Raw genomic sequence first — 24,095 nt, 5'->3', positions numbered from 1 at the left:
GCAAACCGGAAGTTCGGGAATGGACTTCCTGTTTGCTCGGAGGGTCGTTTTGACTGCTCCGGAGGCTTCAGGGAAGTCTCTTGAAGGTCCCTGAAGCCTTTGGAGTGCTTAAAACGACCTTCCGGTTTGCTTGGAGGGTCGTTTTGACTGCTTTGGAGGCTTCAGGAAAGCCTCCTGAAGGTCCCTGAAGCCTCCAGAGGGCTTCCGGGGGGCGGGGAGGCTGTTTTCGCCCTCCCCAGGCTCCTATAAAGCCTCTGGAGCCTGGGGAGGGCAAAAAAAGCATGCAAATATTGAAGGGGGGGGTTTCGTGCCTGTAGTGCGCGCATACGCACTGGGGGGGGTCACGCATTGCATTATGGGTGCGGCACGCCTGCACACGATCCCCCTGCGCTCCCCCCACTTATGGCACGCGAGCCAAAAAAGGTTTGCATATCGCTGCCCTATAGCCTTGATGGTGAACCTATGGGGACATGTGCCACAGGTGGGACGCAGAGCCCTCTCGGTGGGCACGCCAGTCGTTGCCCCAGCCCAGCTCCACACATTCAATTAATATCTTCTTCCTAGCATTATCCCCGCACCGTGGCGACTTCCACTTATTCATTTACTATCGTGCACACTAATATGACTTCGCAACTAACGACAACAAGCTTTCATACTTTTCCTTTGATGGGGAGCCGCCAAACATGTTTGCTTCCTCCTTTTTTTTTTCTTCCCCCCCTCCCCCAAGTCCGGATGTTCCATTACTTTTGACAAAATGGAAACCTTGTCATTTTTATCCTTGCTGCCTGTCGCCCCAGTCCTTTTCTTCCCCGCTAACGCAGAGCGCTTGCTAGAAAATAGCGTGAGCCTGATCAAATATCGATCTTGGCAGCTTTTATAAGGTGGCAGATTCCGCTCTGGCAATGGTCTTTGATGTGCTCCAATTTCCTTCAGGGGTTTTTCGAGGAAATTGGAACAGGCAGCGGAGGGAGAATTGCTCAGCCGATATATATAAGGTTCAAATCCCAGTAAGGGTATGGCCAGCTGATGAGAGCTAATTAGCTCGAAATAGATCTATACTAGTCTCCCTTTATTTATTTATCAGTACAAATACAACATATATATATATATATATATATATATATATATATATATATATATATATATATATATATATATATATGTGTGTGTGTGTGTGTGTGTGTGTGTGTGTGTGTGTGTGTGTGTGTGTGTGTGTGTTGCATTTGTGCTGATAAATAAACAAAGGGAGACTAGTATAGATCTATTTCAAGCTATTCAGCTCTCATCAGCTAGCCATTTGAACCTGGGCTGTATTGCATATTAGGCAGGAGCCTTAGCCACTAAGCCACAGGCTCTCCTCCTTATCAGCTGAGCCAGGGAAATAGGTATGTATTTGTGTTACAATCCCCGGTATATGCCCAAATATGGGGTTGTAACACAAATACATACCTATTTCCCTATATATTCCTTGTTTTGGGGCAGCGTCGCCCTGCTCTGAATTCAAGTCTCCTTTCCTTGCTCTAAGGGATGCGGTGGCTCAGTGGCTAAGATGCTGAGCTTGCCGACGAGAAAGGTTGGCAGTTTGGCAGTTCAAATCCCTACTGCCGTGTAACGGAGTGATTAAAGCTGTATATAACAGGATAACAGGATCTGGAGAAGAGCTGGAATTTGAAAAAGGGTCTCGGATGAGACCCTGTCTAGTTTTCACGAAGGTAAATAGAGGAAGGGCAGGGGGAAAGCACATTTAGACTTTATGACGGATTATGTAATGTTGGAATAAAAATAAAAATCAGCACTATAACTTTGCACCGATGATGTTTCCTAGATGGGTCAGGAAACATCTGCAAGAAAACCACTACGCTCAGAGAGCACCAAGGACTCCACAGACGTTGTCTTCTCCTCAAAGCCCATTCGCTTGTAGCACTGATGATGTTCTCTAGGTGGGTCATGAAAAGTCTGCTAGACCAAACAGGTCAGAGAGCATCAAGGATCCTACAGTCTACCTTCTCCTCCTCCCCATCCTTCTCTTCTAGCACTGATGAGGTTACCTGGGTAACAAAACATCTGGAAGAAAACAATTAAGCTCAGAGATTATCCAGGATACCCAAAGTCGTCTCCTCTTCTTCCTCTTCTTCCTCCTCCTCTTCCTCCCTCACTTTCTTCTACCACTGATGGTGTTACTTAGTTTGAGAAATGAAACAACTGCAGGAAAACCATCAAGCTCAGAGAGCACCAAGGACCTCACAGTCGTCCTCCTCCTCCTCCTCCTCCTCCTCCTCCTCCTCCTCCTCCTCCTCCTCCACCCTCCCTCCCTCCCTCCCTCTCTTTTACCACTGATGTTTTCTAGTTTGGGTCATGAAACATCTGCAAGAAAATAACCAAGCTCAGAGAGCACCAAGGACCTCACAGTCCTCCTTCCCCTCTTCTCCTTCTCCTCCATTCCACAAATCCCACTCCCTTCTAGCACAGATGATGTTCCCTAGTTAGGTCATGAAACATCTGCAAGAAAACAGCCAAGCTCAGAGAGCACCAAGGACCCCATGAGTCCTCCTTCTCCACTTCTTCTTCACTCTGCAAACATGACTCCTTCTAGCACTGATGATGTTACCTAGTTTGGGTTATGAAACGCCTGCAAGAATACAACCCAGCTCAGAGAGTACCAAGGACCTCACAGTCCTCCTCCTCTCTCTCTCTCTCTTTCTATCTCTCTATCTCCAAACCCACTCCCTTCTAGCACTGATGATGTTCTCTAGTTGAGTCATGAAACGTCTGCAAGAAAATAACCATGCTCAGAAATCACCAAGGACCCCACAGTCCTTCTCTTCCTCTCCACAAACCCCACTCCCTTCTAGCACCGATGATGTTACTTAGTTTGGGTCATGAAATATCTGCAAGAGTACAACCAAGGTCAGAGAGCACCAGGGACCCCTCATCCATAACTCTGGTTTCCTAGCCAGGTCTCCTTGGAAGAGTTGACATACATCATTGAAAGAGTCTACCGTATCTTTTCACGGTAACACCCAGATAAGTGACAAAACAGCACCAGCTAAATCACCCATGAAGGCAGAATAACCGTCAAGGAAACCACACCCTCAACCAAGACTAAACAGGGCAAGCTGCCATATGTAAACATTCAACAAACTTCGCTTTCCCACGCCCTGAAGAGGTTACCTAGCTTGGCCTTGGAATGTCTGCCAGGAAACAAAGTGCAGAGAAAACCAGTTGCACCAGTTGCACCACTAGTAGGTAGATGAACACGGTTGTTCAGACTTCGGCTTCCCGAGAGCCTGAAGCAAACTCCTGGTCCCGACAAAAAAAAACCTTTATTAATTTCCAGTCAATTCCATTCATTCCCATCCAGCAAAGTCTTTCAAGGGAGGATTTACGATCACAGACCTTATCTGGCTTGGAGAGCTGCCAGGCCGATGTCTGCAAAACCTGGCAAGGAGCCTTGGAGAATCACGAACCAATTAAGTGAACTAATTGTCTCCTGCAAACTCCACTCCCTTTTGCTCCTCTTTATTTCCTCTGGGAGGGGCCATTCATCGTCCCCCTGTGGCCTCACTCCTAAGTCGACCCCTGTTCTTTAGCTATTCCCTTCATCTGGCAACTCTGCGCATGCGCACACTGGGAATAGGCTCCAGCTGTTCTTCTGCCTCACTGATGTCTAACTCTGAAGGCAGCTGATAACTGGCATACGGCCCTGGCCCCTTCTCTGCCTCTGACACAGAGCCCTCTTCAGAATGAAGTCCAACCCATATGGAATATAGAATAGCAGAGTTGGGCGGTCTTCTAGTCCAATCCCCTGCCTAGGCAGGAAACCCTACACCACTTCATACAAATGGTTATCCAACATCTTCTTTAAAACATCCAGTGTTGGAGCATTCACAACTTTCGGAGGCAGGTTATTCCACTGATTAATTGTTCTGTCAGGAAACTTCTTAGAACTTGCTTCTCTCCTTGATTAGTTTCCACCCATTGCTTCTTATCCTGCCTTCAGGGGCTTTGGAGAATAGTTTGACTCCCTCTTCTTTGTGGCAGCCCCTGAGATATTGGAAGACTGCTATCATGTCTCCCCTAGTCCTTCTTTTCATCAAACTAGACACACCCAGTTCCTGCAACCGTTCTTCATATGTTTTAGCCTCCAGTCCCCTAATCCTCTTTGTTGCTCTTCTCTGCACTTTTTCTAGAGTCTCCACATCTTTTCTACATCGTGGCGACCAAAACTGAATGCAGGATTCCAAGTGTGGCCTTACCAAGGCTTTATAAAGTGGTATTAACACTTCACGTGATCTTGATTCTATCCCTCTGTTGATGCAGCCTAGGACTGTGTTGGCTTTTATGGCAGCTGCTGCACACAACCAGCTCCTATTTAAATGGTTGTCCACTAGGACTCCAAGATTCCTCTCACAGTTACTACTATTGAGCCAGGTACCACCTATACCGTACCTGTGCATTTTGTTCTTCTTGCCTAAATGTAGAACTTGACCGTTGTCACCACCGAGTTTCATTGTGTTAGATTCTGTCTAGATCCTTCTGTACCTTGAGCCTATCTTCTGGAGTGTTGGCTATTCCTGTCAGCTTGGTGTCATCTGCATATTTGAGGCAGAAATTTCTCTCTCTCTGGGCACGTAGAGATTATATCTGCTGAATATGACTCCGCATTGGCGACAGGAAGGGCATCTGGCCAGGAAATACTCAGCTTCATTCAGGTGCCCAGACGCCGTCCCGCAAGGGATTAGGGCAGGGGTGTCCAAACTTGGGAACTTTAAGACTTGTGGACTTCAACTCCCAGAATTCCCCAGGGGAATTCTGGGAGTTAAAGTCCACAAGTCTTAAAGTTCCCAAGTTTGGACACCCCTGGATTAGGGGGTCTTTGAAAGAGGACGATTGCATTTGTATCAGTAGTTCTTTCCACCACCCCACCCCTCTTAGACACGCTGAAGAGGATTGAGTTGGAATAACGTTAACCAATAACCAGAGAGTGGTTCTAGAAACCGGTTTTTTTTTTTATAAAGTCTACCTATGTTAAGAATTCAATATTGGTGTACATTTATATTAACAGAGTATTTACATGTTGCTTTCTTTTGTTGTTGCTGTGTTTTAAAACAAGAAGTCAAAAAAACTCTAATTTTCTCCATAATATAAGGCAAAAAACAAACAGGTTTTTGTACATTATTATTAATTATTATTATTAATTATTATTTTTTAAATATATATCTGTAACTTCAATTTCAAAGTACCAGAGAAACCAGTGGCCTCAGTTCAGGAAGCTCACAGTGGAACTGTATGAAACTACAGGTATCTCCATAAATAATGCTTTTTAAGAAACCCTGGATGCATGTTTATTTTTTTTTATTTTTTTTTTACTTAAGGATCTGAGGCCACAAAATTTAAACTAGAAACCAAAACTTTCTTTTCTTTTCTTTTCGCTTGTGTGTGTGTGTGTGTGTGTGAACAAAGAGCACACAATTTAAAAAAAAACAAACCAATACATTCATTAAAAATGTTCCTGGCCTTTGGGGCAAAAAAATAATAATAATTAAAACAAAACAAAACATACAAACCTGATAATAGTATTTTAACTCAGCGCAGAAGCAAAGGGGGAGGGGGAGGAGGAAATAAAAATAAAAATAAAACCAGGAAACGAGAAAAACCAAAGACCTATATATTAAAATTTCCAATTTTTTTTTGTTTCAGCAACCGTGCGGTCGAGAAAGGTTCGTAACCTCGGATGCCCCCTCCCCTCCGCGCGTGCCCCCGTCCCCACCCTTCCATCACTTTCGCAACTGTGCTTCATGTCTACAAATTTTACAGTTTTTTTTTAAAAAAAAGTTTACAGCAGTGCATTTTTTTTTAAAAAAAAAAGGGGGTTTCGTCCCCGCTCCCCCCCCTGCCGTTCCCCCGTCCTCCTCTATGGATCCAGGCGAGTTTGCGGGAGGGGGGAGGCGGGAAATTCATCCTGCAGGTGGGCCAACCGCGAACTATCGTGCCTCCACTTCTTTGGCATTTCTAGATGGGGAATAGTCCCGAGATTCCGAGTTTGTGAGCGGGGTAGTCCGACGGGGGGAGGAGGGCCTCGTACTACTCGCCGGGACCAAGGGGGGCGGAGCACTGAGCGCGGCGGTGGGCGGGTTCCTGTTCAAAATCCCATTGTGCATGGCGGCCGAAGGGCTAAGTCTGGGGTAATGCATGCTGCTGAGATGAGACATGAAGGAAGGCATGTGGGCCAGGTGGCTTTCGATGGGCGACGTGTGCAAGTGGTGTATCCGGGCGCGCTCCAGCTCTTCCCGTAAGTGCAACCGCTCCCGCTCTTCCGCTTGCCGGAGACGCTCCTGTTCCCGGCGGGCTTCCAGAAGGTTTTCGTGGTTGTAGTCATGAGGCTCGCGGTCCCGGTAAGAGCGCTCGTGGTCGTAAAAACCCGAGGCGGGCGGAAACCTGTGGATGGGATCTGCTCGGAGCTGGAAGTCCATCCGGCGGTGTAGATCTAAGCTCCGGTAGGCGTCGCGCAAGGGGTCCCTCATGGGGTCCCAGGAAAACCCTGGGTGGGGTAGCCTCTCGCGCCCCGCGAGCGGGTTCATGCCCATGAGCGGAGTCATCATCCGGCTGCGTTCCAGGACATTCATGTTGTTCATCTGGTGGACGCTGCCCATGGAGATGGGCATGGCGGCCGCCATGGTGTGGGGCAGGGGCAACCCGTGGAGGGAAGGGGGCGGCGGGTGCTCGGCGCTTCGGGGATGCTGGGAAGGTTCCGAGCTCACCACCAAGACGTCGCTCTCCTCTTTGCGCTCTTCCTTGACTTTGATGTCGTTCTTAATCTTCTGGAGGTCCGTCAGCAGCTCGGGCTTCCTCTCCACGTCCTTGTTCATCAGGTTGCTCAATTTCAAGCTCTCGCTCAACGCTGGCTTGCTGTATGGGGAGACCGACTGGATGACGGGCTTGGTGTTGTCCTCCAGGGACCTCTTTTCATGGCTTGGAGGCTCCTTCACCGGGGAGCGGCTTTCTTTGATCTTCTGGTCGGCCACTGGAGGAGGATCTCTGAGCCGGTCAGGGATCTCTCTCTCCAGATCTTTCGATCGCTCTCGGTCCAGGAGGGCAACTTGCCGTCCGGAGTCGCTCGATGCCTGGCTGTTGCTACGGATGAGGTTGCTGATCTGGTGCGTTACGGGGGCCGAAGCTGGCGAGGATCGGTTTGAGTGCCTACTTTTATCCAGAAGATCCCTGGAGGGAAAGAGATTGAGAGTCTATGGGTGTCTCACTGTACAACCGTTTGGTATTATTATTCAACAGAGTTGGCAAACGTGTGTACCAGCAAAAAAAATAATTCATCAAATGTGCCATATAAATATAATACCGTTATGGCTTCATTCATACCACAGGCTAAGCGAGATGGAGGGCATGAAAAGAGAGGGGGGAGGGGAGGGAGAAGGGAAGGGAGGAAGAGAGGGAGGAAGAAAGGGGAAAGGTGGGAGAAAGGATGGAAAAGGGAGAGAAGGAAGAAGAAAAGAGAGAGAAGAGAAGGAAGGTGGAGAGAAGGAAGGAGGGAGGAAGAGAGGGGTGGAGAAGAGAAGAAAGGTGGGAGAAAGGACAGAAAACAGGGAGGGAGGGAAGAGGAAGAGAGAGAGAAAAAGGTGGAGAGAAGGAAGGGAGAGAAGGAAGGGGGGAAGAGAGGGGAGAGAAGAGAAGAAAGATGGGAGAAAGATGGAAAAGAGGGAGGGAGGGAAGAGGAAGAGAAGGAAGGAAGGTGGAGAGAAGAAAAGAAGAAAGGAAGGAAAAGAGGGAGGAATTGAGGAAGAGAGGGAGGAAAGAAGGGAAGAAATGAAAGGTGGAGAGAGAAGAAGGAAGAAAGGAGGGAGAAAGAAAGGAAAAGAGGGAGGGAGAAAGTAAGGGGGGAGAAGAAAGAGGAAGGTGGAAGGAAGGAAGGAGGGAGAAAGGAAGGAAGGGAGAAGGAAGGGAGGAAGAAGAGGGAGAAAGGAAGGAAAAGAGGGAGAGAGGAGAAAGAAGGGAAGATAGAGAAAGGAAGGAACGGGGAAGGAGGAAGGAGAGAGAAGAGAAGAGAAGAGAAGGAAGGTGGGTAGAGAAGGAAAGAATAAAGGAGGAAGAGAGAGGAAAGAACCAGGCAAGCAAGCAAGGAGATAGGTAGGTAGGTAGGTACTGGGTGGATACCCACAAGACACTGCACCCCCCCAAGCCATGTACACCAGTCCATTTTGGCCAAGGCCACCAAGACCCTTTCGGCCAGAGGTCGCCCTCCCTCACCTCTCCTTCTCCCTCTCTTCTTTACTGGAGGAAAGCTCCCTCTTCTCGGACTCTCGGTCCCTGTCGTGGTTCGTCACCGAGGAACTCCGCTCGGTGTCGCCCGGCTTGGGCCACTGAGGCGGCGTGGGGAAAGAGGGCGGCGTCCGGTGCAGCCTGTTCCAGGGCTCGTGGGGGCTTCCGAAGGTCTGGACGTTCGGACCGTCTTTGTGAGCAAAGAGGCTGCTGTGACCTGGGAAGCGAGAGAGAAAGAGGGAGAGAAGATTGGGTTCGCTCCCGGATGACAGGAAGGACATTTAGCCTTATATACAAAGGTAAAAGTTCCCCTGTCTCCGTTTCAAAGCCGAAGAGCTAACGCTATCCGAAGACGTCTCTGTAGTCATGTGGCCGGCATGACTCAATGCCGAAGGAGCACGGAACGCTGTTCCCTTCCCACCAAAGGTGGTCCCTATTTTTCTACTTGCACGGGAGCTCACTCCATTATGCGGCAGTAGGGATTCGAACCGCCGGAATTTCTGATCCGACGAGCTCAGCGTCTTAGCCACTGAGCCACCGCGTGTCCCAATAAGGTGTACATCGTCCCTTTTTTAGTCTTATATGAAAAGGCCAATTGTTTTATTTATCTTTTTCGGCCTGGACAAAGAGGACGGGAAGAGGGAGGAACAAGTCCATTGGAAATAGAAAGCGTGAATCGGTTCGGTGGATGGAAAAAGCAGCCATTCAAAGTCTCCTGCTGGCCAAGGAAACCCTTGAAATCTGAAAAACTACATGGATGCAATGAGGGTGTTTGGTTTAAAACGGGGGGTCTCCAACCTTGGCAACTTAAAGACTTCGCTGGGTTGAAGTCCAGAAGACTTAAAGGTGCCAAGGTCGAAGCTGGCTGAGGCTTCCCAAGAACCTGAAACAAACTCCTTGTCCCAACAACAAAAAACCCTTTTATTAATTCGCTGTGAGTTCTGCTCATTCACATCCAGCAAAGTCTTTCAAGGGAGGATTTACAGTCACAGACCTTATCTGGCTTGGAGAGCTGCTACGCCAATATCTGCAAAACTTGGCAAGGAGTCTCGGAGAGTCACGAATCAATTAAGCGAACTAATTGTCTCCTGCAAACTCCACTCCCCTTTCTCCCTTCTTTTATTCCCTTTGGGAAGGGCCATTCATCGTCCACCTGTGGCCTTACTCCCAAGTCAACCCCTGTTCTTTAGGATTTACAGTCACAGACCTTATCTGGCTTGGAGAGTTGCCAGGCCGAGATCTGCAAAACTTGGCAAGGAGTCTCGGAGAGTCACGAACCAATTAAGAGAATTAACTGTCTCCTGCAAACTCCAGTCCCCTTTTGCTCCCTCTTTTATTTCCTCTGGGAGGGGCCATTCATCTTCCACCTGTTCTCCCAAGTCGACCCCTGTTGTTTAGCTCTTCCCTTCGTCTGGCAGCTCTGTGCATGCGCACACTGGGAACAGGCTCCAGCTGTTCTTCTGCCTCACTGATGTCTGACTCTGAAGGCAGCTGATAACTGTCAGACGGCCCTGGCCCCCTCTCTGCCTCCGACACAGAGCCCTCATCAGAGCCTTCCCCAGACTCCAGGACTGGCCCAGGTTCCTCCCCAACCTCCTCACTCTCCGAATCTGCTGCCAGCTCTGCTGGCTGCTGGCAGGCCACAACACTGGCTGAGGAACCCTGGGACTGATGGTGTTACCTAGTTGGGTCATGAAACGTCTGCATGAAAACCACCCAGCTCAGAGAGCACCAAGGACCCCACAATTCTCCACTCTACAAACCCCACTCCCTTCTAGCACTGATGATGTTACCTAACTGGGTCATGAAATGTCTGCAAGGACACCACCAAGCTCAGAGAGCACCAAGGACCCCACATTCCTCCTCCTCCTCCTGCCTAGAAATCCCACTCTCTTCTAGCACTGATGAGGTTACCTAGTTGGGTCATGAAACATCTGCAAGCTCAGAGAGCAGCAAGGACGACACAGCTGAGCCCTGAGCTACAAATACTCTCTTTTATCAGTACTCATAATTCAGTTGGGCACTCAGCTTGGCATTCCCCCAGTTGTGTTGGTGAACTGGGGAACACTGTTCCCCAATCACTAACCGGGACAGGTTCTGAACGTGGCAGTGGACAATTGGGGGAGTTCCTAATCTCCCTGCACCTCAAGAAGGTGACAGATCTTCCTTGAAGGACATCAACATCTACTAGAAGTTCTTTGCATTCATGAAATCCTCGTCCCCAAGGATGGAGAGATGGTGGCTTTTGTGGCACGTGCTCTGGTTTTTTTTGGGGTGGAGTGGGCTTTTCTTCTGGGTTTTTAGGGGTCTGTATTTACGACTGCACACAAAGACACAATCCTGAAAACATGTAGACAGCTCCAGTCTCCACACACGTAGCAATGTGTATTCCAGTGTCTCTTTGGATGCTCTAACTTGTCCTTCCACAAAGATTCACCCCTTCAGTTGACTCCTTTTTTCTAGTTTTATGAGCCTGAGTCCAGCAGGCCTTCTATGCAGGGAGCTGCAGTGGGGAAATTCAATTTTTTTACTACTGGTTCTATGGGCGTGGTTTGGTGGGCATGGCACGAGAAGGATACTGCAAAACCTCCATTCCCTCCCGCTCCAGGGGAAGGATACTGCAAAATCCCCATTCCCTCTGCAGGGGAAGGATACTGCAAAATCTCTATTCCCTCTCCACTCCAGGGGAAGGATATTGCAAAATCCTCATTCCGTCCCCACTCCAGGGGAAGGATACTGCAAAATCCTCATTCCCTCTCCACTCCAGGGGAAGGATACTGCAAAATCCTCATTCCCTCTCCACTCCAGGGGAAGGATACTGCAAAATCATCATTCCCACCAGTCTCCAGGGGAAGGATATTGCAAAATCTCCATTTCCTCCCCACTCCAGGGGAAGGATACTGCAAAATCTCTATTCCCTCTTCACTCCAGGGGAAGGATACTGCAAAATCCTCATTCCCACCAGTCTCCAGGGGAAGGATATTGCAAAATCTCCATTTCCTCCACACTCCAGGGGAAGGATACTGCAAAATCTCTATTCCCTTTTCACTCCAGGGGAAGGATACTGCAAAATCCTCATTCCCACCAGTCTCCAGGGGAAGGATATTGCAAAATCTCCATTCTCTCCCCACTCCAGGGGAAAGGATACTGTAAAATCTCTATTCCCTCCCCACTCCAAGGGAAGGATACTGCAAAATCTCTATTCCCTCCCCACTCCAGGGGAAGGATACTGCAAAATCCCCATTCCCTCTCCACATCTATTATCTATCTATCTATCTATCATCTATCTATCTATCTATCTATCTATCTATCTATCTATCTATCTATCTATCTATCTATCTATCTATCATCATTATCTATCTATCTATCTATCTATCTATCTATCTATCTATCTATCTATCTATCTATCTATCTATCTATCATCTATCATTATCTATCTATCTATCTATCTATCTATCTATCTATCTATCTATCATCTATCCATCCATCCATCCATCCGTCCGTCCGTCCGTCCGTCCATCCATCTATCATCTATCTATCTATCTATCTATCTATCTATCTATCTATCTATCTATCTATCATCTATCTATCTATCTATCTATCATCACTGGAGATGATAGGAAATCATCTAATCAAGGAGAGAAGTAGCCTAGAATTAAGGAGAAATTTCCTGTTGAGAACAATTAATAAGTAGAATGGCTTCCCTTCAGAAGTTGTGGGTGCTCCCTCACTGGAGATTTTAAAGAAGAGACTGGGCAGTCCCTTGTCTGAAATGGTATAGGATCTTCTGCTTGAGCAGGGGGTTGGACTAGAAGACCTCCGAGGTCCCTTCCAGCCGTATTCTGATTCTGAGATTGTTCAGAAGAGATTTGGACAGCCAAATGTCCAGCATGGTATAGTGTCTCCTGCTTGAGCAAGGGGTTGGATTAGAAGACCTCCAAGGTTATTTCTAACTCTGTTATTCAGATACCATCCATCCATCCATCCATCCATCCATCCATCCATCCATCCATCCATCCATCCATTTAATTTGCCTAGCCACCCATCTCAAACCAATGACTCCAGGCAGCAAGCATTAATAAAAACAATGAGAACACGATACACCAAGAAATTAAATACAAACAGCAGGCAAGAAATATTACAAATTATGGGTATCAGCTTCCCCAGGTAATGGGAATATTCATGTATTTGGGACTCCAGGCCTGGGCACGTAAACAGATCTTCAAAAACCTTCCCACACACCAACAGGGTTGGCACCATCCTAATCTCCGAAGGGTGCACAGTCTATGGCAGAAGGGACAAACTTCCTAGTGCCCATCAGCCAACATCCTTGGCTGATGGGAGAGGAAACATGTCCATCCATCCTACTGGACCAGATTGGACAGGTAGACTGCAAGCAGACAGTCTGCTGTAAACCCAGGTAACCAAGCCAATGTCTTATGTTCTCTTGCCCTCAACAGTGATGCCACCATAGGGGTGCTACAGGCATCTCCTTGAAGTGCCTATGGAGATTCTCAATCTTCCAGGTCAACGGTTGTCCCAAAGGGGCTTTTTTCTCAACGCTTCATGGTTTGTCTTTGAAGACCTTTCGCTGCTCATCTAAGGAGCTTCTTCAGTTCTTGGGAGGAGAACCCGATTCAGTTCACAAACTGAAGAAGCTTCCTGGATGAGAAACGAAACGTTTTCAAAGTTGGAAAAAAAAAAAACACAACAACCCAAGAATCTCTAGTTGCCTTTTGGGAAAAGCCTCTTTGAGACCTTCCTGATACCTTCTCCCAGTTCTTCCAGTAAGATGGTAGATCCTGAAGAACCTCAAACTTTGGACCTGAGACAACCCACACCCCAAAAGGATGGTCAAAGAGAAGGGAGATATTTCATTGGGGTCTCACTCCTTCTTCTGTGGAAAGTGAGCTGAAGTCACCGTTCTTGGTGGACCTGGTGGACATCAATTACGGAATGTCCTCTACGGGAAAACTCGGCGTATTTGTAGCCTCCGTCCTTTGCTTGGGGGATGTTTTAAGGAGCTTGCCTTGCTTTAAAACCAACGGCCACCGGTTGCTTTCGATAGGAACATGGGTCTTATGGGAAAGAAGCTAGTCTGCAGGAACCCACTGAGTACTTACTCAAAGTATGACTGCCTAATCCGCCAAAGGCATTGCTGCTTAAGTTTCCAAGGCCGCTGAAGGTGCTTGACCTTGTAAACGGATCTGGAAAGGCAAACAGGGTTTTAGCCGGCATTGAGCCAAGAATGCAGGGAAAACTAAATGTACCCTCTTATTTCTTTCCTACCCGCCCCCTTGTTTATTTGTTTGGCTTATTTCAGGGTTCCAATGCCAGGTGGGATTAAAGGCTGGTCCTTCTCCCTGGCGGGGGCCTTCACACAAAACATTCTCAATGGAGGACTTGCTAACAGGTGCTGGCGTTAAGCGTACCAGGAGGAAACCAACTGTTTGAGGGAGAAGAGCCAGGAGGGCTGAGGAGGCCAAGGAGCTGAAATCTGAGCAGATCAGGTTTGCGAGAGCCAAATAAGAAGCTGAAAAACTGGTTTCCGGTGGGACATCTTATGGAGCAGGGGTCTCCAACCTTGGCAACTCTTCTAAGACTTGTGGACTTCAACTCCCAGAATTCCTCAGCCACCAAAGCTCCCAGAATTCCTCAGCCAGCCAAGCAGAGCTGGCTGAGGAATTCTGGGAGTTGAAGTCCACAAGTCTTGAAGTTGCCTAGGTTGGAGACCCCGTCATGGAGGAAACCAAACAACCAGAGGAGGCCTCTCCTAAGGAGATCTCGGGAAGGCCTGGTGGGGACATTTGAGATACATGTAGTCCTCAACCTATGATCACGGTTGAGCCCAACATCTCCACCGTTGCGCGAGAGAGTTGTGAAGTGGGCTTTGCCCATTTTGCGACCTTCCTCGCCACGGTTGTTAAGCAGGTCACTGCCGTTGTGAAGTAAGTTACAGGGCTGTGAAGTGAACCTGGTTCAGCCACTGACTTTGCTTGTCAGAAGGCCACAAAAGGAGACCACGATGCTGCAACCGTCATGAATATGAGTCAGCTGCCAAGCGGCAGGGGTTGGACTAGAAGACCTCCGAGGTCCCTTCCAACTCTGATTTTAATCAGGTGAACGTGGGGATGCTCAAATGGTCATAAGTGTGGGGGGAAAAACGGTCGTAAGCCACTTTTTTTCAGGGCCGCTGTAACTTTGAACGGTCCCTAAATGAATTTTGGTAAGGTGAAGGACTACCTGTACTGATTCTTTCTCTCTCCCCACCCCACCCCCTTCTTGATGGTTTTGGTTAAAATTACATACTGTGGGCCCAAGGAGCAAGAATTGGACAGAATCTACAAACGATACTTGGGGGATGGCAAGGACCAGCGGCATCCCCTTGAAACCACATTTCTCGAATTAAAATCGGATGCTTGAAGCGTCTACCTCTTTTCTATCCTTTTAAGTTGTGTCTGCATTTGGACATTCAGCATCTACTCTAAAGACCCCTTGGTCCCCCAAAGAGCAACATTCTGATTTGGGCAACACAAACAAGACACACCAGCGTGCGATGGACTCACGATTGAAGCTCGTGTTCTTGGTTATGAGTGTAGCTTTGCTTCATCTTCATTTAGGTAAAGTTAAAGATCCCCCACCCTTGCACATATGTGCTGGTCGTTCCTGACCCTAGGGGGGCGGTGCTCATCTCCGTTTCAAAGCCCAAGAGCCAGCGCTGTCCGAAGACGTTTCCGTGGTCATGTGGTTGGCATGACTCAACGCCGAAGGCGCACGGAACGCTGTTCCCTTCCCACCAAAGGTGGTTCTTATTTTTCTACTTGCATTTTTTACGTGCTTTCGAACGGCTAGGTTGGCAGAAGCTGGGACAAGTAACGGGAGCTCACTCCGTTACGCGGCACCGGGGATTCGAACCGCCGAACTGCCAACCTTTCTGATTGGCTACTGAGCCATCGCATCCCTTCATCTTCATTTAACGACCCCATAATAATCCCTTGCGGGGTGGAGTCTGGGCAACTGAATGGAGCTAGCAGAGTGTTTGAATGGCCGGATGCCCGTCCCGTCACCAATGCGGAGTTTTGTTCAGCAGATATATTTTCATTGTGCCCAGAGAGAGAAGCATCTGCCACTACCTGGGATCAAACTCCCAGCCTCCTGTTTGTGAGGCAAGAGCTCCACCTCTAGGCAACTTCGCCACTCCAATGAGTGTCGCCTTGCTTGATGGGCTCAAAATAACAAATTAGAGCTTGTGAAAATGGAGACCGCGTTCTCTCTGGGAGTAGACCAATTAATAATTTAATTAGGCCGAAATAATGTCTCTTTTAAGCTTAATTTAAACCCAGGCCAGATGGTTAGGGCTGGTGTTGCACTCTTGATGAAAGTCTGTGAATTATATCACAGAGACTCTGATTCACAAAGAATACTTCTAGCTAAACGACCAGCTGGGTTGAATATACACCGTATTTTTTGGAGTATAAGATGCTCCGATGTATAAGACGCACCTCGCTTTTGGGGAGGAAAACAAGAAAAAAAAATCTGCCTCTGCCTCCCAGCAATTTGCCTCCTTGCAGGAAACACAAACAGCCTGTTTCAGTTTCAGCACAGCCTGATTAGCACAAGCAGCTGATTGTCGGTTGGATTGGCCTCCCAATGATCAGCTGTTTCAGGATTGCCATAGCCTATTGCTGCCTCTGCGTGCCTCGTTTTCGGACTCCATATCCCGTTTTCAGCCTCCGCAGGCCCCATTTTTGGCCTCTGCGGGTGCATTTTCCGCCTGTTCTGGGCGGTGGGGATTGGAATGGGGTGGAAAATGGGGTGCGCAGAGGCAAAAAATGGGAGGCGGAGGCTGAAAATGAGGCACGCGGAGGCAGCCATAGGCTATGGCAATCCCTACAGCCTGAAACAGCTGATGGTTGAGAGGCCGATCCAACTGACAATCAGCTGCTTGTGCTAATCAGGCTGTGCTGAAGCTGAAACTGAAACAGGCTGTTTGCTGTAAGGAGGTAAATTGCTGGGCGAGGCTACATTCGGTGTTAAGACGCGCCCAAATTGTCACCCTCTTTTAGGGGGAGGGGAGTGTCTTATACTCGTGTGTATGTATGCAAGCCGACACAGATAAAGCAGACGGCGTGATCCACCAAAGGGGCAGGTGACTTGGCTGAAGGTTGGGACATTGCCTCTTCAAATCTGTGTCTCCCCCCCTGCCCCTCTTGGGAGAACTTTAGAAATATGATCAAGATTTTCAGATACTGCTGGGTTTTTTCCCCCAATGGCAAATAAATCCATTTTATTTAGAAGGAAGGTTTGTTTGCTTTTCTTTTTAGCTTAAGAGGGTAATTTTATTTGGATTCTATTCTGTTCCAAAGCTGATCTCTAAAAGTATTTTCCAAGGCAGGAATGTTACGCAGCAATTGCTCTTCCAGTAGATAAGATTATCCCCGTCCTTCTGCATACCTGCCTTCCTTTTCCTTCCCCAGGTCCTTAGACTTATATACTGCTTCATAGTATATGAACATGAACCAATTTTGTTGTATTTCAGTACCATGACAATAAAGGTTATGCTTATATATTGTTACTGACAGTGAGAGCAATCCACCCATGGAACAGAAGTTGCCTTTGGAAGTTGTGGGAGCTTCATCCCTGGAAGCTTTCAAGAAGAGACTGGACTGCCATCTGTTGGAAATGGTGTAGGGCCTCCTGCTTGGATGGGGGTGGGGTGGGGGAGGGTTGGACTAGATGACCTCCAAGGTCTCTTCCAACTCATCTGTTCAATAATGCTTTGTAGCCCTCTCCAAGCGGTTTGCAGGGTCAGCTAATTGCCCCCAAAGGCCTCGTTTTACCAATCTCGGAAGGAGCGAAGGCCAAGTCAGCCTTGAGCCGGGTTAGAGAATCGAACTGCTGGCGGTCGGCAGAATTAGCCTGCAGTACTGCCTTCTAACCACTGCGCCACCCACGGGTCTGATGCAGGAGAAGTCAAAAGACAGATATCAAAAGACGAGTAAATCGCAAGAATTAAGGTTTACTTACACCTACCTGCCAAATGGCTGGTGGGCAGGAAACTGCTATGATGAGGCGAGGATCCAAATGGAGCGGAGTTTGGATGAGCAGATCCTGCAACAATAACAACCACAAAATAAACATCTGAGAATCGTCTTTAAAGAATTGGTAACTTAGGGAAGATCCCTCCTGAGCTTCTTGCTTGACCCGTTATACAGCTGAGGGTTATGCTGCCTCTTATCTGACCGTCCTACAGGCAGCATCTCCTCCATCCTCCACCTCCTCATTTAACGACCCCATGAGGGTGTAGTCTGGGCAACTGAATGAAGCCGAGTGCTTACTGGCCGGATGCCTTTCCTGTTGCCAATGCGGAGTTTCCCCCTCCAGCAGATACTGTATATTCTCAGAGAGAGAAATATTGGCCTCTACCTAGGATTGAACTCCCAGCCTCCTGATGAGGCGAGAGCTCCACCTCTAGGCCACTGCGCCCCTCATCTCCTCCCTCCGTCTCCCAAGGTTTTTCTCGCAAGCATTACAGCCGCCTCTTTCGCAGGATAAGAAACTAGGGAGGGTCCCCTTTGAGTGTCTCTCTGAGGGGCTGCCACAGAGAGGAGGGGGTCAAGCTATTTTCCAAAGCACATTTGAAGGCCAGATAAGGAATAATGGATGGAAACTGACCAAGGAGAGATTCAACCTGGAAATAAGGAGAAATTTTCTGACAGTGAGAAGACTCAACCCATGGAACAGAAGTTGCCTTCAGAAATTGTGGGAGCTTCATCACTGGAGGCTTTCAAAACTGGACTGCTGTCTGTCTGAAATGGTTTAGGGCCTCCTGCTTGGGCAGGGGGTTGGGCTAGATGACCCACAAGGTCCCTTCCAACTCTGTTAATCTGAATCTGAAACTCTCTCTCTCCACCCATTATCCAGCTGTGGGCTACGTTGTCTTATCTGACTATTCCCTAGAGAGCATCTCTCTTCACTCTGCCGCCAAAGGTCATTCCGACATACCGTTACAAGAGTGAATCATAACAAAGCAAACGCCCCCCCCGCTCAAAGACCCTTATCTGCCATTGTGCCCCCCCCTCATCCGTCTTGAAAACGCTTCCTAAGATTCTGAAGTGAATTTTTGAGAAGAAAAAGGGGAAAGGGTCAGACTGCCCTGGGGACTTGGTCTCTTCATGGAGATTGAACTGGTTCTGAACAACTCAAAAAAGGAATTGTGGTATGTGTGTGTGTGTGTTGGAAGAAGCCCCAGAGAATGGCACCCCTTGTTATCGATGTACTTTGCAACATTACGGGTCTTCCTTGGGACAGATGGAGGCTGTCAAACCCGTAAATCCTTTAGGATGTCAGAAGGTGTATAACAAATGGGCATGTTGTGGCCAGCCAGATTCGGACAGTGAGGAGGGTTGGGGAGGAACATGAGCTAGTCTTGGAGTCTGGAGAAGGCTCTGATGAGGACTCTGTGTCGGAGGCAGAGAGGGGGCCAGAGCCATCTGCCAGTTATCAGCTGCCTTCAGAGTCAAACATCAGTGAGGCAGAAGAACAGCTGGAGCCTCTTCCCAGTGTGCGCATGCGCAGAGCTGCCAGACGAAGGGAACAGCTAAAGAACAAGGGTTGACTTGGGAGTAAGGCCACAGGTGGATAATGAATGGCCCCTCCCAGAGGAAATAAAAGAGGAGCGAAAGGGGAGTGGAGTTTGCAGGAGTCGCTTAATTGGTTTGTGACTCTCCGAGGCTCCTTGCCAAGTTCTGCAGATATCAGCCTGGCAGCTCTCCAAGCCAGAGAAGGTCTGTGACTGTAAATCCTCCCTGGAAAGACTTTGCTGGATGGGAATGAGCAGAACTCACAGTCAATTAATAAAAGAAGAACAATTTCCCTGAAGGAGACATCCTTCCACTTGACCACTTCCAGGCTGATAATCCTGAGGAGAAAAGAAGTAGTAGTAGAAGAAGAGGCTTCCTCAAGATTAAAACCAGGAATGTTGTCAGGAAGCTTTTAAACCCAATGTTTGCCTGCAGCTGTACATCCATCCCAGGGACAAGGGAATCTGAGATAACATGTTTTTGGTGGTGACGTCAACCGCCTGGAGAAGCTGGGTTTTTCTCAGTGACGTCTCCTTCAACAAGGCCAGGAGGAGGCCTTAGATCCTGGAAACCCACAGATTTATGCCTCCTTCCGTTGAGTCCCCATGTCCGTTCCGCTTCTTCTCTGCCAATGGCCGACTTGACTGAGATTTACTGCCCAAGGCAGCTTTGGGGATTCACAGATGGAAAGGAATTATTTATAAGCCATGCGGGATTTCGGATTGGATTCCGAGAAGGTATTATGGAGCATCAGGAACACACCTGCCAAACTCATTAATAGATGCTGTATTCGTTTCCTGAAGGATCTAGGAAACCCCCGGTCCATGGTTCAGTACCGGGCTGCAGGATGCCAGAAACCAGGCTGCACAAACAAACAAAGGCCCATTTGTGGGATGCAAGCAAAACTGTTATGGCCTGCCAGCGGAGCTGGTGGTAGATTCGGACATTGAGGAGGTTGGGGAGGAACCTGGGCCAGTCCTGGAGTCTGGGGAAGGCTCTGTTGAGGGCTCTGTGTCGGAGGCAGAGAGGGGGCCAGGGCCGTCTGACAGTTATCAGCTGCCTTCAGAGTCAGACATCAGTGAGGCAGAAGAACAGGTGGAGACTTTTCCCAGTGTGCGCATGCACAGAGTTGCCAAAGGAAGGGAAGAGCTAAAGAACAAGGGTCGACTTGGGAGTAAGGCCACAGGTGGACGATGAATGGCCCCTCCCAGAGGAAATAAAAGAGGAGCGAAAGGGGAGGGGAGTTTGCAGGAGACAATTTGTTCACTTAATTGGTTCGTGACTCTCCAAGACTCCTTGCCAAGTTTTGCAGATATCGGCCTGGCAGCTCTCCAAGCCAGATAAGGTCTTGTGACTGTAAATCCTCCCTTGAAAGACTTTGCTGGATGTGAATGAGCAGAATTGACAATTAATAAAAGGGTTTTTTGTCGGGACAAGGAGTTTGCTTCATGTTCTTGGGAAGCCGAGGCCAGAGTAAACACAAACCAGTCCTCTCCAGTCTGTGGAAAAAACCCCTCTGCACAGAACCAGTCCCTGTGCCCAGAAGGCTGGAGGGCACTGATCTTTTTTTGTGTGATGTGTGCATCAGCAGGGGTTTCCCCTCACCTGTGCTGGAGAAGAGCGGCCGGGCAAGATCTTGAGAATAATGGAAGCCAGGAAAGACGCCGGGAGCTGGTGGTCTGCTGAAGAGGTCAAGCTTTCCACCGATTTCCAGCTTGTGGGGATCCAGCTGCATTTGCTGTCAAAAGAAGAAGAAGAACAAAAACCACAACTCATCATCCATTTCTATTTTCTGGGCTTGGTGATGTCCATGTTGGTTGCAACCTCTCCTTGAGCCTCAGCCTCTTTTTTTGAGGGAAAAAGGTGCGTCTTATACTCTGAAAAATACGGTAGGTAGACTGGTAGGATGAGCCCTCACTCAAGATGCAAACCGGGGAAGCCATTAAGACACAATAGGAATATCCCAACACCCTTTTGGTTCACAGGCCTTCTCATTACATCATCCCCAGCTTCAATCAACTCAGACAATCTAAAAAGTTAGCTATGACCCCTGCGTAACCCTATGGGATTACAATCAATGGAATACATGTTCTTACACAGGAACAGGAAGCTCAAGGGCAAGGCTCGAGAGAGGGTATACATACCTCTCTCCCTCTCTCTCTCCAGAACTAAGGAGGAATTTCCTGACAGTGAGAACAATTAATCAGTGGAACGACTTGCCTCCAGAAGTTGTGGGTGCTCTAACACTGGAAGTTGTTAAGAAGAGATTGGGCAACCATTTGTCTGGAACGGGATAGGGTCTCCTCCTTCAGGAGGGGGTTAGACTACAAGACCTCCAAAGTCCCTTCTAATTGTGTTATTTGGTATTCCAAAATTCTCTTCTGAAACACGGCCTTTTCAGATGTCTAAATCAGGTTTGGCGTGCTCCCAGCATTACCGTCGGTTCGATGCGTACATAAATCTCGCTTCGCTCACGTGCACTCCAGACGCGTGCGGATTAGGTCTGTGCATGTGCAAAACGTTATAAAAAATACATTTGTGCAATTACAATTGTGCTGTGCACGCGCAGAACCGAAAATCAAGATGGCGGCCCCATAAGAGAACCAGTTCGAGGGCGTGGCAGGCCTGGATCGCTGCCGGTTCCAGCGACCCAGGCTGCCAAACCAGTTTGGCCGAACCGGTACGAACCGGTACGAACCCACCTCTGGTATAAACTAGATATTCGAAGATAGAAAGGCTTAAGACATTTCGTCCTTTACAGTGTGAAAAATGGAGAACCTTAGGAAATCAGGGGCGGTGAGAACGGGAACGTCATTCTCAAAACCAGAAGAGAAATCCTCTGGTTTTCTGAATAAATCTGCTTGATTACCTTTATCTTCTGTTGGTGATGGTAGATCTGCCAAGCAATTTGTACATGGACAGCACACCATTTCCCGGGCTTCTGTAATAAAACAAGGAACTGGATTTAATTTTAAATTAAATCCTCTCCCCCCCGTCTCTCTCTCTCTCCTTTGTGCAACTGATTATGACCAGAATTCTGTTGGTTAAGTGAGACATTTGCTCAGTGAGTTGGCAACGAGCTCGTATTTATGATGGTTGCTGAGATCCTGGGGATCACATGATCCCGTTTTTGCGATCTTCTGACAAGCAAAGGAATTCTGGTTCACTTAACGACTACTGTATTGATTGGCTTAACGCCCATGGCGGGAAAAGTCATAAAACGGGGACGTGATTTCAGCTTCCTCATCGACTGGTCAGAAGGTCACAGAAGGGATCCCTTGATCCCAGCAACTGTCACCAAGTCATGAGTTCATGGCCAAGGGTCTGAAATTTTGATACGGGGATACGTCAAAGCCCGTTAAGTATGAAAAACAGTAAGTTGCTTTTTTCAGCACTGTTGGGACTTCAAGCAGTCACTAAATGAACTGTTGTAAGTCGAGGACTACTTGAAATTATTGATTTGATTTAAAGGCTGCTCTAATGTGCACATTAGGTAAAACTAAAGATTCCCCTCGCACATATGTGCTAGTCGTTCCCGACTCTAGGGGACGGTGCTCATCTCCGTTTCAAAGCCCAAGAGCCAGCGCTGTCCGAAGATGTCTCTGTGGTCATGTGGCCGGTATGACTAGATGCCGAAGGCGCATGGAACGCTGTTACCTTCCCACCAAAGGTGGTTCCTGTTTTTCTACTTGCATTTTTTACGTGCTTTCGAACTGCTAGGTTGGCAGAAGCTGGGAGAAGTCACGGGAGCTCCCTCCATGACGCGGCGCTAGGGATTCGAACCGTTGAACTGCCGACCTTTCTGATTGACAAGCTCAGCGTCTTAGCCGCTGAGCCACCGCATCCCTATAATGTGTACATCAGACTGCCTAATATTGTCTATTTACAACTGTTGAGGCTAAGTGCACTCTTATCACCTCGCCTCTTCTTTTAAGGGAAGCATGACAAATAGTTTTTTTTATCCGTGTCATTTCCCCTCCCCCCCTTTGATTTTCAAAAATAAGTAGTAGATTAAATGAATAAATAAATCCCCAACAAACCTTACTTACTCGTACAGGAGCCCGATAGGCGTCGGCCACCTAGGGAAAACATGAAAAAAAAAATCAACGTTTCGTTAGGCCTGGAAGCCATTTTTTTTTGCGTTCAGGCCTGCCGCATTTATTGTTGTGGGAAACTGGGATTATAGCGAGATATATATAGTCAAAATAACATTCCTTTCTCAAAGAGTCGAGGACGTCTTGACCTGCATCCGGAGTGGCGTGATTGGGAAGCATCTCCAGTTTTGGATGGGGTCTGATTGGGCTGGACATGTGGGTGCTGGGCAGGGACTTGAACTTTCTTTTGGGTGGGGAACACCTGGAAGCTTTCAGATTCGGGTTTTCCCAGATGTGCCAATGTGACATCTCTAATCAAATGGAACTTTGAGGAAACTCAAGCTTCGGAGTCTTCTTTCGTTGAGGGTGTTACTTGGAAACCTGGCATTAACCCGAATCCTCTTTAAAGAACTGTACCAGCTCCCCCAAACTCCAAGGTGTTGTCTGGGGTCTTGAGCCCCCAACGTTGACCCAAAACTGGGCGGCATCAAGACTCCATCCATCCATCCATCCATCCATCCATCCATCATTGCAAACCAAGCCAAAATAAGAAACATAGTCCTTTGTAGGTCAATGTTTATCATGCGTCAACCCCAAAGGGGAGCCGAAAGAAACTCACTGGACTTGATACCAGAGGTGGGTTCCTACCGATTCGGCCAAATAGGTAGTAACTTGGCGGCCTGGGTTGCTGGAACCGGTAGCAACCCAGGCCTGCTACGCCCCTGCCGAACCGGTTCTCCTACAGCACCGCCATCTTGATTTTCGCTTCTGCGCAAGCGCAGGACAATTTTCATTGCAGAAATGAATTCCCCCCCCTTTTTATTAATTTTTTACTTTTATTATACATTTATATCATCTTTTCAACACTGCTACATCTTTGAAATATCCATTATGTTTCTTATCTATCTATCTATCTATCTATCTATCTATCTATCTATCTATCTATCTATCTATCTATCATCTATCTATCTATCTATCTATCTATCTATCTATCTATCATCTATCTATCTATCAATCATCTATCTATCTATCATCTATCTATCTATCTATCTATCTATCTATCTATCTATCTATCATCTATCTATCTATCTATCTATCTAAATATCATCTATCTAAATATCATCTATCTATCTATCTATCATCTATC

At 47.9% G+C, this 24,095-nt stretch overlaps 1 protein-coding gene across 11 annotated transcripts in view; it reads right to left on the bottom strand.

Annotated features, from left to right (window-relative positions):
• Nucleotides 1-5,102: 5,102 nt before the first annotated feature.
• The window catches only part of FBRSL1 (fibrosin like 1), a 554,269-nt gene continuing 535,276 nt past the window's right edge, over nucleotides 5,103-24,095 (bottom strand). For 7 of the 11 annotated variants that reach the window (XM_081966852.1, XM_081966855.1, XM_081966858.1 and 4 more), the window contains 7 exons: nucleotides 22,895-22,933; nucleotides 21,724-21,795; nucleotides 20,460-20,592; nucleotides 17,299-17,382; nucleotides 13,395-13,478; nucleotides 8,260-8,488; nucleotides 5,103-7,221 (listed from right to left, as the gene is read on the bottom strand). In XM_081966852.1, coding sequence (XP_081822978.1) covers nucleotides 5,985-7,221; nucleotides 8,260-8,488; nucleotides 13,395-13,478; nucleotides 17,299-17,382; nucleotides 20,460-20,592; nucleotides 21,724-21,795; nucleotides 22,895-22,933 — 1,878 coding nt within the window. In that variant the 3' untranslated portion in view covers nucleotides 5,103-5,984. The remainder of the gene's footprint in view (nucleotides 7,222-8,259; nucleotides 8,489-13,394; nucleotides 13,479-17,298; nucleotides 17,383-20,459; nucleotides 20,593-21,723; nucleotides 21,796-22,894; nucleotides 22,934-24,095) is intronic. The other 4 variants (XM_081966853.1, XM_081966854.1, XM_081966857.1 and 1 more) reach the window with 4 other exon arrangements.

Source organism: Natrix helvetica (assembly GCF_964273705.1).
Source record: "Natrix helvetica genome assembly, chromosome: 14".
NCBI classification, from domain to species: domain Eukaryota; kingdom Metazoa; phylum Chordata; class Lepidosauria; order Squamata; family Natricidae; genus Natrix; species Natrix helvetica.
Note: the sequence above shows the minus strand (reverse complement) of the source record. Positions and strands in the feature narration are given on the sequence as shown.